Source organism: Vanellus vanellus (assembly GCF_965231255.1).
Source record: "Vanellus vanellus genome assembly, chromosome: 3".
NCBI lineage: Eukaryota > Metazoa > Chordata > Aves > Charadriiformes > Charadriidae > Vanellus > Vanellus vanellus.
The window spans coordinates 37,034,557-37,051,034 of NC_138907.1; the positions used below are offsets into that span (position 1 = coordinate 37,034,557).

Sequence of the window (16,478 nt, forward strand, 5' to 3'; positions counted from 1 at the left end):
GCTTAATTCTAGAAAAGTCAAGGGAGTTGGGCACTTTACAAAGAGCCTCTTCCTTAAAGATCGCTCTCCCCACAGTTTTATTCAGAATTTTTTCTTGCATTTTAAGATAACATCAGATCTTAAAAATCTTTGCTAGTCATAGTGTCAAATTTCAGCAGATAGAGAGGAGGTGGCCTGGGAAGGACAGATGCTCCTGCATGTTAACAGACACCTGGGCTTTAATGAGATCTACTGAGTCCACAGTACTGAAAGGAACACAGCTTATGACATTCTTGGTTCAATGGCAGACTTAAATATTGGAAAAGAAATTTGATTCAGAACAAAAACAAGTATTTCTTTTTTTTGGTGGAATGAGAAATAAAAATCTAATTTTCAGACAATCAGACCCAATTTAACCCACTTTTTAAAGTCTCATGTTATCCCTTTCCTTTTAATGCAGGGCAGGTCTAAAAGACACAGCAAAAATGTTTCATTTGGAAAATATCAAAAGGACCTTTTTCAGGATTTCCAAAGCAAACTCTTTCACTGTGAAGAAGGTCAAAGTGAAATATCTGTCAGTCTCCTAATCTCTTTCCCTCCTTCCACTGAAAAATAGAGCTGATGGGAAGGCACAGTTCATCAAGAAAAGGAAATTCTCCCCCTCCTCTTCAGTATTTTCTGAAAACCAGGCCATCATATTGAAGAGCCTTGTTTGCAGATTTAGTGGGAAACATGCCTAAACCAGGAAAGAAGAAAAATTCCAAGGGAATCAGCTTCCAAGTCAAACAATTTCTGTAGGTCTGTGTTTGAAATCTTCCCTCTGGAAGCCTAACTTTAGGCATCAACTAATGCAGATTCTGGGATTATTAAAACAGCAGGAGAAGGAAAACCCAGCCTGACAACTCCCTAGAACTATTGTAATGTAAATTAATTCTAGTACTGTAAACACCTGAGGGGTTGATTCTTGTAACATAAACACCAATAAAAGAAAAAAAATGCTTACAATTAGTAAATAGCTTTTTTCTAAAAAAAGGTGATTTTATTGAGTTTTAATATACAGCTTTAATATGTTAGGGTAATCATACAAGATCTCTCTTGTGTTCAATTTACACATTACAATACAGACGTGAGCTAAAATCTTTTGTTTTAATGTACAAAAAGAATCCAATGTTGTCCACTAGCAGCTTTGAACTTGGCAAGAAAGGTTCTAAAGACTTTAAGTGCAGTAACAACCATACAGAATACAAAATGAATATAAAGACTTTTCGCCAAGGTATATAAACACTTGAAAACAAAGGGTGCCTGCTCCACAGGGCAGACAACTAGCAAATTAAAAAAAAGTCACTGACCAATGTTCCAGAGAAGGAGGAGCATTACCCTGTGTAACAGTTCTTATAAAATGGCCTAAGAATATTTGTATCTTAGAATTTGTACTGATCAGAAAAAAGGTCTGAAAAGAAACAGTAGGCAAGGAACTGAACAATCAAAAAATGACATAGTAATATAAAATATTTCCATCACTATTTAAATGCCAAATTAATCAAGCAATAGTAAAAAAAAAAAACCCAAAACACCAAAGCTCTTCTGTTTAAAATAACAGCACTGTTTTTGTTCATTTTTAAAGATTTTTTTTCTTATGAACACACTATATAGTTGATTTTTTTTTCATACAGAGTAATGTGTCCATTTAGTCTGTCACTTCAGTGAAGCTGATACGCAGCCAGCCTATCATGTCTTACCTTTGACACATTTTAATGCTTTTCTCCCCTTATGTTCGCTACTCCGGTGCCTTCTCTTCTCAAGTTAAATACTTTTCTTCCTTTTCTTTATACAGTGCAGAGTATATGGGCTTAAGATATTGAGATTTTCCTCTACTCCAGTTCACTGTCTAGTTCTGAGTTCAGTGGTGTGCAGTAGTTTGGCTTGTCTGAAGGTATGTATCCTGGGAGACACAAACACTTGTACGAACCTTCTGTATTAATGCATTTGGCATTCTTGCAGAGAGACATCCTGTTGTTCAGCTCATTGCATTCATTCACATCTGCAAAAAGGGGACATCAAAATACACGCACTGAGGTCTGCTGTGTGGTAGAACTCATTTATTTCCAGCATTGTCAGGAGTAGAATATGCTGTATGGATACACTGAGAATTATACTTTTAGTTCAGATCAGGTGGAATTACGCTGGGTCAAAAGCTGTAACAGATGAGTATTGTACTGGGAAGAGGTGGAAGTTATCATAGGAAATCAACAGTGTATTAAATGGCCTTAAACTGTTAGATCACCAAGTCCAAATTCAGTCTAAGCTGCAAAACAAAAGTTTAATAACCACTTAGAGGTTTTTATGTGATGAATGAAAAGTGGCTTACAAGAAAGAAGCTCCAAGTCCATAGTATAATATCTGTATTTTAAAAAATCAAATGCTTTAGGAGCTGTTGGTGTTGTCAACTAAATAGTTGTGAACAGCAAACTACCTCCATTCAATATTGTGCAGCGTTGGCCTGAAATACACAGGAGCTAACATCTTTTCTCACTGAGGAGGCCAGCTTGCCATAAAGTTCTAAAGATTACAAGGCATGCAGGCAGCTTATCATGATACAGCTGGGAGACCTCAACTGTGCATTATGAAGCTTCATGCTAAGCAAGGTCAGTAGAGACCTTAAACTGACATACCCGTGCATGGCCCCGACTAAGCTTCTGCACTGAGGGATGTTGTTTTGCTTCATCTTCTCACTGACACTTGCCATTCCCATGTTTTGTTGTTTTAATTGAAAACATAGTCACTACATGTCCTGGTTAGTAGTTGTGCAGATTTACTAGTTTGAGAGTGAGAGGAATAGTCTGGCCTGTTGACTGTTGAAATCAGTGAGAATCAGGGGCCAAACCCCACCAAGTGGTTGTCTGCATATTTAGGTGACTCAGCCACTCTAAAAATCTGCTCCTAAAGTCACTCTCCTACTCTGGATCCATCCTCTTAGCTCACTTAAGCCTTTGAAAAACATTTGTCCTGTATATGAGTGTTAAATTATTGATAGAACTTTAAGCTTCATTACATAAATGTGCTTCTGCTCATTTCTAGGCTCTTAACTGAACACAGCTGTAATGATGAAGATGAACTAAGGAACACCAGCATAATTATTTCTGTAACAATATTTACCAGCCTTTGCTGTAAATCAAACCAAGTTGGCATCTTTAATACAATTCAGGTGATCATCCCTAACCCCTTTGTTCCAGTGCCTCCTTAGGTCAAGTGACCAAGTAAACTGACAGACTAATAGAAGAAGATGAAGTAATATGCTGTCCTCACCAACACAAGTCATTTTGGCCATGTCCAGGTGATAACCGTCAAAGCAGTCACAGGTGTAGCCTTCCTGGACTCTTACACATCGGCCATTTTCACATCCATTCAGAATACCACATTCCTCTGCTTGTAACTCCTCAAAGCTGTTCAGAAAACCTGGGTGGAGAAAGAATTGCAAACAAGTAAGTTATAGAGCTGTTGAATCAGTATACCCAAATTTATAGCGAGAGTCTGAAATTCTCTCAGAAGTTTACTGGAATGTGACTTGACTTTGCAGAAAATAGGTCAGCTTTAGCAGATCTGCACCATCTGGAGTTTTAAACGCACTAGAAAAGTGCTGTGATATGTTTCATGATGAAAACTGAATAACACTGTGAACTCTTAAGTTTTTAATTTGTGTTAAAAATCTGTGATTTTTTTTTTGTAAAGGAAAATGTATAATTTGACAGTGTATTTTTTAAAGGATAAATCAGTGTTTTCTAAATCTCACCTTTTATTTGAATTTTTGTGTGTCAACCTTTATAGAAACAAACGTAGGAAGTGGCAGTGCAGTCTGAGGTAGAAGTTTCTTAAAAGAGTATTCTAGAAAAATAATGTGTGTGTAGGGGGAAGAGATTAATTCTAATTTATCTAGAAGAAAACATATGTAAAAAAATAAAATAAATCAATCTCAACTGCCTTAAGGAAAGTAAGAAGAAATCAGGGACTGCTTTCCTGTTGTGGTTTTGGTTAACAACCCTTTGGCTGGTACTCCAGCGACTGGTGCCAGTACAAATACCTATAATCTACCAGTTGCTTCTTGTCATAATTCTAGATGGTGAGTAGTCAAAGCTAAACAGTTCTCTTTTGTATTCAGTGGTTTGTACAACGCCTTTTGTGCTCCCTGTCTTAGGGCTATTTTGACAGTTATGCTTTTATGTATAAGGAAGCATTTATACTTAAATTATTTGACATTTTTACATGTGCAGAGATTCTCTCTAGGACTGAATTGCTCCTGTTAGTCCTGCACGAGTTTTTTCACTAGTTTTCTATTCGTGGAGCAGTGATGTAACAGGACTGCAGATGGCAGCCCATCACATCAAAAAGACTTTTGAGAACATGAGAGTTGTAGGTATACCAGCATAATGAATATATAGCATAGAAATGGAGGGGAAATCGGAGATGGAGTGGAATACAGTAGGATACATCTCCCCATCTGGCCCCTAGCATATAATTCATATAGTGACTCCACAATCAACCACCGGTTTATCTAAAACCTCTTTACTGATTTATACTGTCGCAACAACTGTGATATGTAGATTTGCAAAGCTACCTAGGAATATGAATTTCTCCCTTTCCTTGTGCTTGTTGTCCTGTCTTTTTATATTTACTCCATCCTGTCTTGGCTCTTGAGGCCCTCTTTTCTCTTGTCCTGCTTTGCCTTTCCTACTCTGCCCTTTCTGCATCATCCCCCATTTAACTTGTGTACTGTCATTTCCACTGCCCCTCTTTGACTACATACATTGTTTCTGTCCTGGATTTTCTTTAGTATGGTGGGATTCTTAGTAAGGATCACAGTGGTCAGTCATACACTCAGTAAATTCTGGGGACACTGAACATATAATGTGACATAAGTACTTGCTGACATATGCTATACCTCAAGAACATATACAATACATAGGATGTCCACAAGTGTACATTAAGTGGTGAAACATTACAATCTTTTCCATGAACCTAGTAAATCACACACATTGAGCAGACTGCCATGTATGGTTACAATGTAGTAAGAAACTCAACCAAGTTTCATTATGTTCTCATCTAATACGAGCTTGCGCAGGGCTCATGAGGGTCCTTTGAAGTGAAGATCTTTGCTAATTTAGAAAACAAACAGTGCCAAGAAAGCAAAAGGTATGTCCCCCCTGAATACATAGATATTTTTTAAATAAAGAAAAGGCATAATCTGACACATAGAATATATGCACATATATATGCATATACATATGTACACACATATATACATTTTTTCTCTCTTCCTCTCTCTCATAAATACAGTATGTTGTAATTTTAACTAGCTAAAAAACTAAACTAGCTAAAAATTTAAAAAAAATATTATTCACTCACAGCAAATTCTACTTCACAAAATATTCTACTTCAAAACAGCTTGATGGGACCTGGGTTGTAATTTTAATATGTGTAGTTGGTTCTGTAGAAGTTGATTACACATAGGTAACAGATATTCCATTGAAGTACATGTCCTTGCCATGGGATAGGAGGTATTGTCATATTTCTCATACAGACCACAGCAGGATTGTGACTTTGAAGACTTTGATGCCCTAAACATGTGGCAACTGTATCTGTCAGGGAGCATGCCTCCAATCAGGACAGAGTCATGCAGCTGTGTGTTTTGGGGTTTCTTACATTTGCTTGCCACGGTATCCAATTCAGTGATACGATGGGAGCAAGAGCCATGAGTTTTTAAGTCTCTGTCCTTAAGACTGTGGACTCAGCTGTAGATTCAAAACTGTCCACAAAACCGTCCACAGTTTTATTTTATTTATTCACCACTGGTTATAACTATTGAAGTGTTTCTTTCCCAGTCAGTATTCTATCTATCACATTGGTTACCCAGTCATCTTTCTGGGCTTTTCACTATGTTTGGTAGTTGTCATCTGTGTGACATTCCAATTAGACATCAACACTCAGTACTGTTTAATTATAATTATCTGGATATAAAGAAATAAGACATGTTACAATTCTGTGTAGAGCTAGTAGCCCATTTAGATGGTCAATAGAAATGAACTCATTAACCGGATTTGTGTAGTTCTGTAAAAATTAAAGTGCAACGTGAGCAAGAAATGTGTACCACCCTTCTAATAGTGTGCTGTAATCCTCCTGCCCGTTACTTTAAAAATAACTCCTTGTACAGGGGAAGCACTTTGGGAGAGTGTAGTGGCAACTTGTAGGGCATGTCTATAAAGCACTGGGAGTTACCAGTTCCTTCTGATACCTCCACTTTTTTTTCCTCTAAAACTGTGATGGAATCTGCTGGTCCTGTACAGGATGGCTGATTTTGAGGAAGATGCTGAGATCTGTAAACATTCCTGTCCCACAAGTCTTAACAGTGAGCTGGGCCAGATCCATAAAGAACCCCGATATTCCTGAAGTGCAACTGAGATGCTGTATCCAATCCCTCACACCCTGCTTGGCAGACTGTTCCATCTAGCCTGAAAGCTACATGCATACATACTCTCTGATCGTACTGTGCTGTATATTTTCTCTGTTGAGTGCGAACACTGTGCATGCTCTCCATTTCCCCCGTATAAATTCTGCTGGAAAATCATGGAAAGCTGGCGTGAAGGGACTTTTTTTTTTTTCTTTTAAACTAAATGCACTCTGAATAAAACTGTCCCATGTTCCAAAGGAAAATTAATTCGTGAGAAGGAAAACTGGCAATCCATTTGACCTTTAGCTGTAAATCTGTTGGTAAATACAAATTTAGTACACTTGGCACAAACTATTTCACTATATTAAAAATTATATTGTACTCTGAGCCCAACTGGACTCTTATACAACACTGGCTCTTGAACCAGAACACCTGACTGAAAGCTAGTGTCATAGGAATAACTAAAATAGGCTACATTACTCAGAAGCAAACAGAAGAATGAAGCCAGCTATAGGGAAATAATCCAAGTTATAACCCTCATTTCAAGTACTTTACATAATAGAGAAACTTGCTTACGGTCTTCAACAAAGTATGGATTAGTTTCTGGAGTGTAGTGCTCCTCGAAGTCAACCAAAGCATCTTGTCCATATGGCCGTCGAGATCCTGGAACAGGAATGTTGCACAGCTGGGCATAATCCTCTGAGGGGGGAAAGAAAATAGGATATAAAACTAATCACACTTGTAACACGGCTGCATTACATTAGTCCCAGTGAGCTGTGGTTCATATTAGCTGGAAATAAACTTATCTTCCTAGAAACACCGTAAATCTGCAATTTCCACAAAGCATTCTCTCTTCAAGAAGAATGTCATTAAAATGTTAACAAGCCAAATGCAGACTATTAAGTCATAATAGGGGTAACATCAGGGACAGATTTGAGCCAATAACTGTACAAAAAGTTATGGGTCAGGTTCTTCTGTCCTGCATGGGAAGCAAGAGCAGAGGGATGCTGTGTATCCTGCTGCAAATGCACCCCCCTCCAGCCCTAGCTATGGTTACACTCCTCATTCTGGTGGAACAAAAGCCACCCCAGACCACTGCGGCTGCTAGCAGAAGCCACCTCAAAGGAAGCAAACTAGAGCAGTTGGCACCGTATTTCTGGCACTGTCAGCCAACCTGCAGAAATCAGAGAATGAAAAATCCTTCTAAAGTAGTGCACACTAATCTGAAAACTGTATCTTCAAGCCACAGGGTTAAGTATGAGTGCTGTTCAAAGGCTCCTTGGCTGTGAACCTTAAAGGGCAAGGGGAAACGCACAGGAGATATAGTTACACTCTGATTTTCTGCCTCTTTGCAATAACTAGACTACACAAGTTGAAGCAGAGCAATGCAGCTCTTCATTTTAGGTGTCAGAGTCTGTGTCTGAAATGCTGATGCAGAGTTTGATCTTTCATTTGATTTATTGTGTCACCTCTGTTTTCATTACAATTTACAAAATATATGCAAGACAATTTATTTGAAAATAGAAACATTGTTAAAATACAGCAATCCAGGTGCTCCTTTACTGTTGCTACAGACTATTTAGCATCTGTTTCTGTGAAGATTGCCTGGTGTTCTGAGAACCCGGCAGAGTAAGGACGGGAAAGAAAACCACCAAAAGAGAGAGGAAAAAAAGCCCTAAGCAGATACGAAATCCAAGAATTGCAGATGGTTACAGAGCCAGAAACCTCATGCTGTGTAGAACTGTCCCAGACAGCAAATAGTTGGATAAATCCAGACTGCCTCTAGACAGTGCAGAGTACAGCTCCACTTGCTGCTCAGCGTTGTCATTTTATTTTCACAGGTAGTATCTCCTCCACCTGGAACGGTTTTATTTTGTACTGGAAACAACGAAGTGTTCAAAAAGTCTGAATTCTGTGGTCAACAGCTTGGCTCTTTGAGAGCATAAGACTGTACAGTACAGGCAAAGCTTGTCTGTGCACATCGCAGAACTGTCACGGGTGTCAGTCCCAGTCTGCAGAATGAACTCCCCAGAGAACTTACAAATCAGTGTAAATCTCACCACCTTCTGCTTCACATGCAAGGGGATTTCCTCCCATGTGCATCCTCCAGAATCTATTATATACAGTAATAATTATATTCAAACAACCCTCTCTTCTCCCAGATGAAAAAGTACACTGCCCAATAGACACATCCTATGGCACATGAAACAAAGCCCACATGAGAAAATAAATGGCATATAGCAAATATTACTTACATCCCTTAAAGCACAGCTTCCCACTGAGATACCAGGATAATAAGCATAGTTTTAAGAGCTGTCATAGGCATAGAAACACCCTATTCTTCCTTCCCCATATCTAACCCCAAATAACATCCATGTATGGGTGCAGCCAGGTTATCATCTCAGACTAACTCCTTCATAGTTTTGCATTGAGCTACGCATTATGCCCAAAGGCTCCGATACGTACACAGAGAAAAGCTGTAAAAGCACTTTCTCACAGATGCACACAAACTTTCTTGGCAAAGGAAATCTATGCTCTACCACAAAATACTAATGCATCTGGGCTGTGTGGAAGAAACCACCACACAAAACCAGTCAGTGAATGGCAAGGAGACAAGGCAAGCAGGTCTAAGGGATCACTGCTTCTTCCACATGGATGTAATTTGATGGAAAGGACTGGACAGAATCTTGATGTTGGCTTGTCAGATTACTCAGTGCTAATTTTGCATTTAGTGATACCAGTAGTAGAAACAATGTTTTTCTTCTGAAGGAAGCAGTCGGAATATTTGAAAATCCACAGAGCTGGAGCTGTTACGTACATGAGAGTTTGGTAGTTTGAAGATTGTGCAATATTGCACATTTGCCAATGCAAAGTTGTTTATCATCTAAAGAAGAATAAAGAAATGTTGACAATAGAAACTTGTTTCCTGCCACAGAGGTCCTTCACCAGTCAAGTTCTGGTTGTCTGCATTTTTAGGTCTCATTATAAGTAAATTAGTGGTTACAAAATGATGAGGAGCTGTTTTAGGGCATACTGTAAACTTGGTATTTGTTACAAGGAGTTGTAACTACATCAAGGTAATCTACAAGGCTATACATGCAACTGTAAGATTAACCTCCTGAAGTCTATTATGCTTAATTAACCATTTGTTAATACTCTCCAATCTTTCAATAGCGTATACATTATTTGTACATAGAGCTTTAATACAAAAGCTGACAGAGCATTTAAGTAGTCTTAAGTCACTTTAGAATGTATACACCTATCTCCTTATATATAATTTTTATCATTGGTTTGATACATACTGGAATTAATTATAATACTCTTTTAATATTGTATGTTCTATTTAGTTGTCCAGGTAGTGTAGACTTTCTCTCTTGTCTTTTGTAATGTGTTGATTCAGTTACTAGGTGCTCAGGAGAAAAAACCCAAGGAGAGCAACAGCAACTCACTTAAGAAAACAACAGTAGAAATTCCAGACCAATAACAATGGCAAGGTATCTATGCCACCTTGCTGAGCTTGTCTTTTGTTTTCCAGGGAAGAAAAGGGCGGGCAGAGAGAAGAGTACAAAGAGTGAAAGGTTTTTGGGGGCACACATTCTGGAAAGATCGCAAGAACCACATTTTGAAATAAAGTAAACTAGAGACTCAGATGCCTGAGCAAAATGAACCCATCTGAGTCCCACTCTGGAGGACAGAACAAGTTTTGGCAAGACAGATGTGTACGTACAACTTCTGTTGTTTTAAACTACCCCTTGCTATGCTATGTTCCTACAGTTCAAATTAAAAATAGTTTTTTTTGGGTCACTGTGCTGGATGCTGTTCACAATTTTCCAAGGAAGGGAACTAAATGAAGAGAGTGCTGTAAGATCTGCGGGTAAAAGCATGATTGGTGCACAAAAAGTTGCAGCAAGTATACAAATGAGAGAACAGCATGATATTGCCCTAGGGAGATGACAGTGGGAGAGTTAGGTCAACAAGGCGGTAAGGCGGCAGAGAGCAAGGGAAAACCTGTAACTACTCCTGAATGACAAGAACATTTTAGTTGTCACAGAAATTAATACTCACTTTCAAAATAATCTTTCATGTAAATGAAAAAAACCCCAAACTTCATGTTCTGTAATTCACAACTAACGACAAAACCTTTTTCTATTCGGATTCACTTTCTCTGCTCGCTCATCTCCTGGCTGTGATCAGGGAAAATACAACTGCAGTTCAAGAGGGAAAGAGAGACTTGTGTTTTTAATATAATTTAGTCTACATTGCTCTCCATGTGTTTCTAAGTTTTTCTCTTTGTTTCAACTTGCAAATGAAGCATTGAGCTTGTTGTATAACTTGGGATAGCTATTATAAAAGGAAGCTGATGTATGCTTCCAAAAATGTAAAGGACATTTTTAAAGTCAGATGTGCGCACATAAAACAAGCGTGTTAGAGGATTACAGCTAGATGCACATGCATACTGGCACAGATGTTAGCTGTAATTGGTGATGAAAGCTAGGCTGACAGAGACAACGCAACAGAAATTGGATGGACTGACTGGCTTTTAGGTGCTTGTTAGTACAAATGCAGCTGTGCAAATGTGCATCTAATTTGCATATACAGTTGTAACTGCACAAGACTGCGTGGGCAGTATTTGTATTCTCTAGTCAGAAAAAATACTCCATATTTCATGTATATAAAGCAAAATATATTAAAAAGCGCTTTTCCTAACATAACCGTGAAACAACTACACCACGGCCAATCCTATCTCCTGCCCATAAAGCAAGCCATATTTCTGGTTCCAGCTCCTCAGAATTGTCACCATCACACACACAAAAAGGAGCCAAAGCTATCAACACCAAGGCAGTTCCTTCAAATTATTTAAGAATGCAACAGTTTCACCATGGGAGAAATGACTGGAGAGAAGGACAAAGCCAAGAAAGCATTTATTACATGTAATATACATCCCTTCCCAACCAGAGCTTCTGGACATCAGTCTGAATTGGTTAAACTTACGCTCTCTCAGGAGATTGCATCATCTGTGAACCAAAGCTGAAGATATTTCTGCTCTACATTTAGATTGTGCTATTTGGCAGTTTAGATCATTTGACATCCTCCATGAACAGATGCCGAGGTTTGTCAGTGGACAGCATTCACATATATTCTACAACGCTTGGTGCTAAAGAAAAACGGAAGGGTACCAGTCTTAAAGGATTTTTTTTTTTCATTGAGTTAAGAAGGATATTCATATCCTTACGTGGAGAGAACTCTAAATGAAATAACTGAGGAAAAGCTCACAGTGGATGTAAAACTCCTGTTAAAATTGAAGTAATTCCCAACCTGATTATTTCAAAACCTCTTGGTAGTCACCTTTTGTTTCTCAAAGGCTGCTCAAATTTCCTAAAACAATCTTCTCACTCCTACTACCTGAGATAGATTATTAGACGTTGTAGTAAGAGTGAGGTTGTCCCTGCCACAACCTTGCAAATGGATTTCTGACTCCTTGCTGACTCCCATGTGCACTTGGAATGTGAGGATCCATGAGGAAAACTCTTCCAAGGCTATTCTGCAGGTCTCTCAAACTTCAGAAAAAGCACTGAAAATCTTCATCACCAGAAATGAAAGCAGCCAAAAATCTGCAGAACTGAGCATAAGACTTTGAATATTCAAGGCTGAATCACTGTAATATTTGAGCCCAAAAGATAATCCATTTATCCAGATTCCTTACCGGAAAGGAAGGAGGCACAATGTCATCCTAAATGGAAAGATAAACAATGGTCTCCAGAAAGGAATCCAGTGCCTCCCTGCTCATCTTTACCATCTCAAAAAAGGACAGATGGAAACTCATCCTTCGCACACATCGGTTTTCCCTGTACTTCCATCTTCATGAGTGACATTAGCCAGAACTCAAAGGGAACAACATGTTCTCATAATATGGAAGGTCAGCCCAGAACTAACTCTTAATGTTTACAAATCCTTTGCAGAGTTCCTTGCAACAAAAATGCAATTCAAACAATCTGTCCTGCCAGAAGGGGTAGAATTCAACATCTACTTGTAGGCACCTCCAAGGGTCTGCACCTGAATTAGTCACCCAGCATCCCTTTATAGTCCCTGGAAAGAGAGCCACTTCTAGGACACCATCTCATCCTAAAGTAGATGTCTAGAAGAAGTCAGAAGAATCTGAATGCTTAGGGTGCCTATTTCTCTTTCCTGATGGAAGATGAAACTGGTAGGACCAACACAGATGTGGATTTCTGTGTAAAAAACACGTGAAATTGGCCAAGAGAAATCCTACATAATAGAACGCTCCAGATGATTCATGTTACCCACTATCCTGTGTTCTCCTAGGCTGGACTTTGCAAATGCTAACATGGAGATAAAGAGAAAGTTCAAGTACAACATGAGTCTTCAGCAGTTCTTTATGCAACTCCTAGTCCCACAGAATACTAGTAACATCTACTCACTAGAGTTCTACCATTGTCCTTTCTGCAGATCTTCTAAACATAAAGTGGTTCCATAAAAGCCCACAAACTACTAGAGTTTAAAACTTGCAATAAAGGGGTACAAGGTATGCATAAGGTTGCACAAATAAGCAGCCTGATAAACTGAATGCTGGTGTCCTTTACAGTTGCCTAAGAATGTGTTCATGACATTATCTTAGTAGTCAGACTACCAACAAGTTCTTAGTTTTAGATATAGTAACGTACCCCTATCCTCAATAAATAGTTATTAAAACATCTTAAAACTGCAAAATCCCAATCCCACCTTACCCCCTTTTTCCCATATTAAAACTTCTCCAGGCAGCTACCTACAGGAGAAGGAGAAAGCACCCTCCTTAACAAACAGGCATATCTTTATTTCAGGGGCACCTAATTCCACCTTCCTAGCATCCTAAGGTGTTACTGAAGCAAAGGTGATAGCGCACTGCAATAACAAACTCCAAGACAGGTTTCCAAAGATCATTTAACAATATAAAAATAGGCAGTCTCCCTAAATTAAACACTGACCCCAGCACACCACTGTACTCAACATTTTCTAGCTGTTTGGTTTATCTCCTCCCTTCAGATTTCCTATACCCTGTAACAATACACCTTATCTAAAATCCACTCCAGTCCCATAAGGATCCCACAGGAGCTTCTGGAGGCTCAGCAGGTTTATAATTCAGGTGTTACACGTTCAGGTTATCATGAGATGTGCATAGCCTTATTTTAGATTCCAGATTTTTTCAGTCTTGGCCAGTTGTGCCGTTTCCTGGCATGGGTGCTTTGACCCAGCTGCTAAACCCATCAGTGCCTGTCCTGCTGCCAGTTACTAGAGCATGGACTCTGGATGGAGACAGTTGGGTCTTATGGCACCAACAGTAAATTAACCAAGGAAGCAGAACTTCTGAAGGCAGGTTATCTGACAGGTTCTTTCTTGGGGGGGTTGGGTTCAATGAAAAAAGGATGTTTTGCTTTTGTTATCTAAACCAAAAGTATCCAATTTTCTAGTTTTCCTCAATTGGTCAATTATTGCAGATTGCAAATGACAAATCTCAAATAACGCAGACATTTCTTAAGGATAATTGCTAAAAGTACTTTGGGTAAGTACAGACTAACAATACAATAAGCCCAAAGAGAATACATTTCAGTAGTTAACATTTTGGTATTCAATGCAATCTGCAAAAGTCTTTAACTGTGCTATAATATCATAACATTATTATGTTAGAACAAATGTAATTGAAAACAAACTGTCTTTGCTTCCTTCATTTAATGACAAGAAGGCCTGCCCCACAAAACCATTTGCACAAGATGTACTCAATCACATCACTACAGTTAATGTTTGCACTATTTTAATCAGGATTTTGAACGAGTATTTTGAGTTTGTTCCTTGATTTTGTCATCAAAACACTTATCAGTTTTACTGTTGGTAAGACATTGCTATTCAGTTGCACTACTTCAACAGGCGCTACTTATTTTTGTCTCAGGCTCTGACGTTTAGTGTCATTTTCAGCGGGGTTTGTTTGATCGAGCACCCATTAATAGTTTTTGGAAATCTTCGCAACTACGTAAACTCTGTTTTCATGCTGATGAAAGGCTGGATTTCCTTTTTCATTTATATGGATCAAATTCTTAAAAAAGTTCTCTATCTTTCCGCTGGTTTTATGCTGGATGCTACTTAAGACATTTAAATCTTGTAATGAAAAATGGAAGTGCTTTCAAGAAAAACTGGGACACAAAGGCTAGAGGTTATTTTTACTAAAGCATGAATTTGTTTTAGAAGGAACTTGGAAATGTATCACTTATGGTGGTAGGCCTGTATTTCACAGAATCACAGAATGGTAGGGGTTGGAAGGCACCAACCCCCCTGCCAAAGCCGGTTCACCTAGAGCAGGTTGGACAGGAATGCATCCAGGAGGGTTTTGAATTTCTCCAGAGGGGACTCCACAACCACTCTGGGCAGTCTGTTCCAGTGCTCTATCACCCTCAAAGTTAAGAAGTTTTTCCTCATGTTGAAATGGAATTTCCTGTGTTCCAGTTTGTGCCCGTTACCCCTTGTCCTGTTGCTGGGCACCACTGAAAAGAGTCTGGCCTCATCCTCTTGACACCTACCCTTTACACATTTATAAGCATTGACAAGATCCTCTCTCAGTCTTCTCTTCTCCAGGCTAAACAGACCAAGGTCTCTCAGACTTTCCTCATAAGAGAGGTGCTCCATTCCCTTGGTCATCTTTGTAGCTCTCCGCTAGACTCTGTCCAGCAGTTCCCCATCTTTCTTGAACTGGGGGGCCCAGAACTGGACACAGTACTCCAGATGCTGCCTCATCAGGGCAGAGTAGAGGGGGAGGATGACCTCCTTCAACCTGCTGGCCATGCTCTTTTTAATGCACCCCACCCCCATTCCTTCTTTCTAAGGGCAGCATCTAGATCTTCAGATATAAGGGGAGTATAAACAAAGTAAAAGGAAAACACAGATCAGTGAATGATCCGTTCTATGATCCAACCCATTTCATGGTGAAAGTCTTCTGGTGAGAACACTTTTCACATCCTCAGATCTTCTTTAACATGTGCTACAAATCTCCAGAATGCCCCTAACTTGGGAAATAAGCAAACATCTTCAGTAGTAAATCTGGCCAACACAATACACAAGTATTTAAAAATGGAGAAATTCCAGGTTCCCCAGCCAGGACTTGAACCTCTGACCTACTGGCCCAGAGGTGTGAAAGCACTCTCTTGAGCCAATGATATCACTTTAAATGTTACAAACTGAAGACATGTCAAATGAATCATTTATTCAGTTCAGTCAGCTTTGAATTTTTCTTGGTAAATGTTCCTGAAAACAAAGAAAGGCTTCCAGGTTTCTGTGTGTGTGTGTGCTTGTGTGCATGCACATGTGTGTGAGGACACATGAGCATATACCACCTCCACTAAGAAATGTAAGCTTTTATGTTTGTTTTGACATAATAAAGATTCAATATGCTTTTATTTTTTTAACCATCTATGTTCCAGTTTATAATGATAATTTAAAGTATTTGGGATCAAAATATGCCTTGTAGTTTCAGTTAAAGCAGATACTTTTCAATGCACATTAAACTTCACATAAAAATCATATGTCTGGAGGAAGAAAGATGTTATGATCCAACATAATGCTCTTGAGCTTTGACTGAGGGTCATCCAAGTGACATTTAGCATCATGCTGTCCATCAGGAACCTTTATGTCATTTTTTAAATGAATTTCTCAAGTTTCTTCATAAAGCTAGTTGGGATCTGTACCCTGCTGTTGTTACAGGATTGCTGCTCCAAAGTCCTGTGGTCCTCATGATCAAAATCCATCTAATTTCAAGCCTAAATATGTTCAGACAGAACTTCTTCCATTTTTTTCCTCACATCATCGCTGTTATTTAATTTAAAAGCTTGTGGGAATCCTCCATGATCATGCTGTAGTGGAGAGTCTTACCGTTTGCAGCCTTTGTTCTGCATCTAGGTTTGGCTTTTTTCATCTTCCCTTTTAAGACAGGTTCTGCATTCCCTGACCATCTTGGTGGTCCCTCTCTGTTCCTTTGCAGATGTATCCTGCTTTAAATGTAACTAGCTAGAAATCT

At 38.9% G+C, this 16,478-nt stretch overlaps 1 protein-coding gene across 1 annotated transcript in view; it reads right to left on the reverse strand.

Annotated features, from left to right (window-relative positions):
* Nucleotides 1–998: 998 nt before the first annotated feature.
* Nucleotides 999–16,478, reverse strand: part of LTBP1 (latent transforming growth factor beta binding protein 1) — a gene marked incomplete at its 5' end in the record, with an annotated part of 207,046 nt that continues 191,566 nt past the window's right edge. Inside the window, 3 exons of the mRNA XM_082480509.1 lie at nucleotides 999–2,020; nucleotides 3,286–3,435; nucleotides 6,998–7,120. Coding sequence (XP_082336635.1) covers nucleotides 1,851–2,020; nucleotides 3,286–3,435; nucleotides 6,998–7,120 — 443 coding nt within the window. The 3' untranslated portion in view covers nucleotides 999–1,850. The remainder of the gene's footprint in view (nucleotides 2,021–3,285; nucleotides 3,436–6,997; nucleotides 7,121–16,478) is intronic.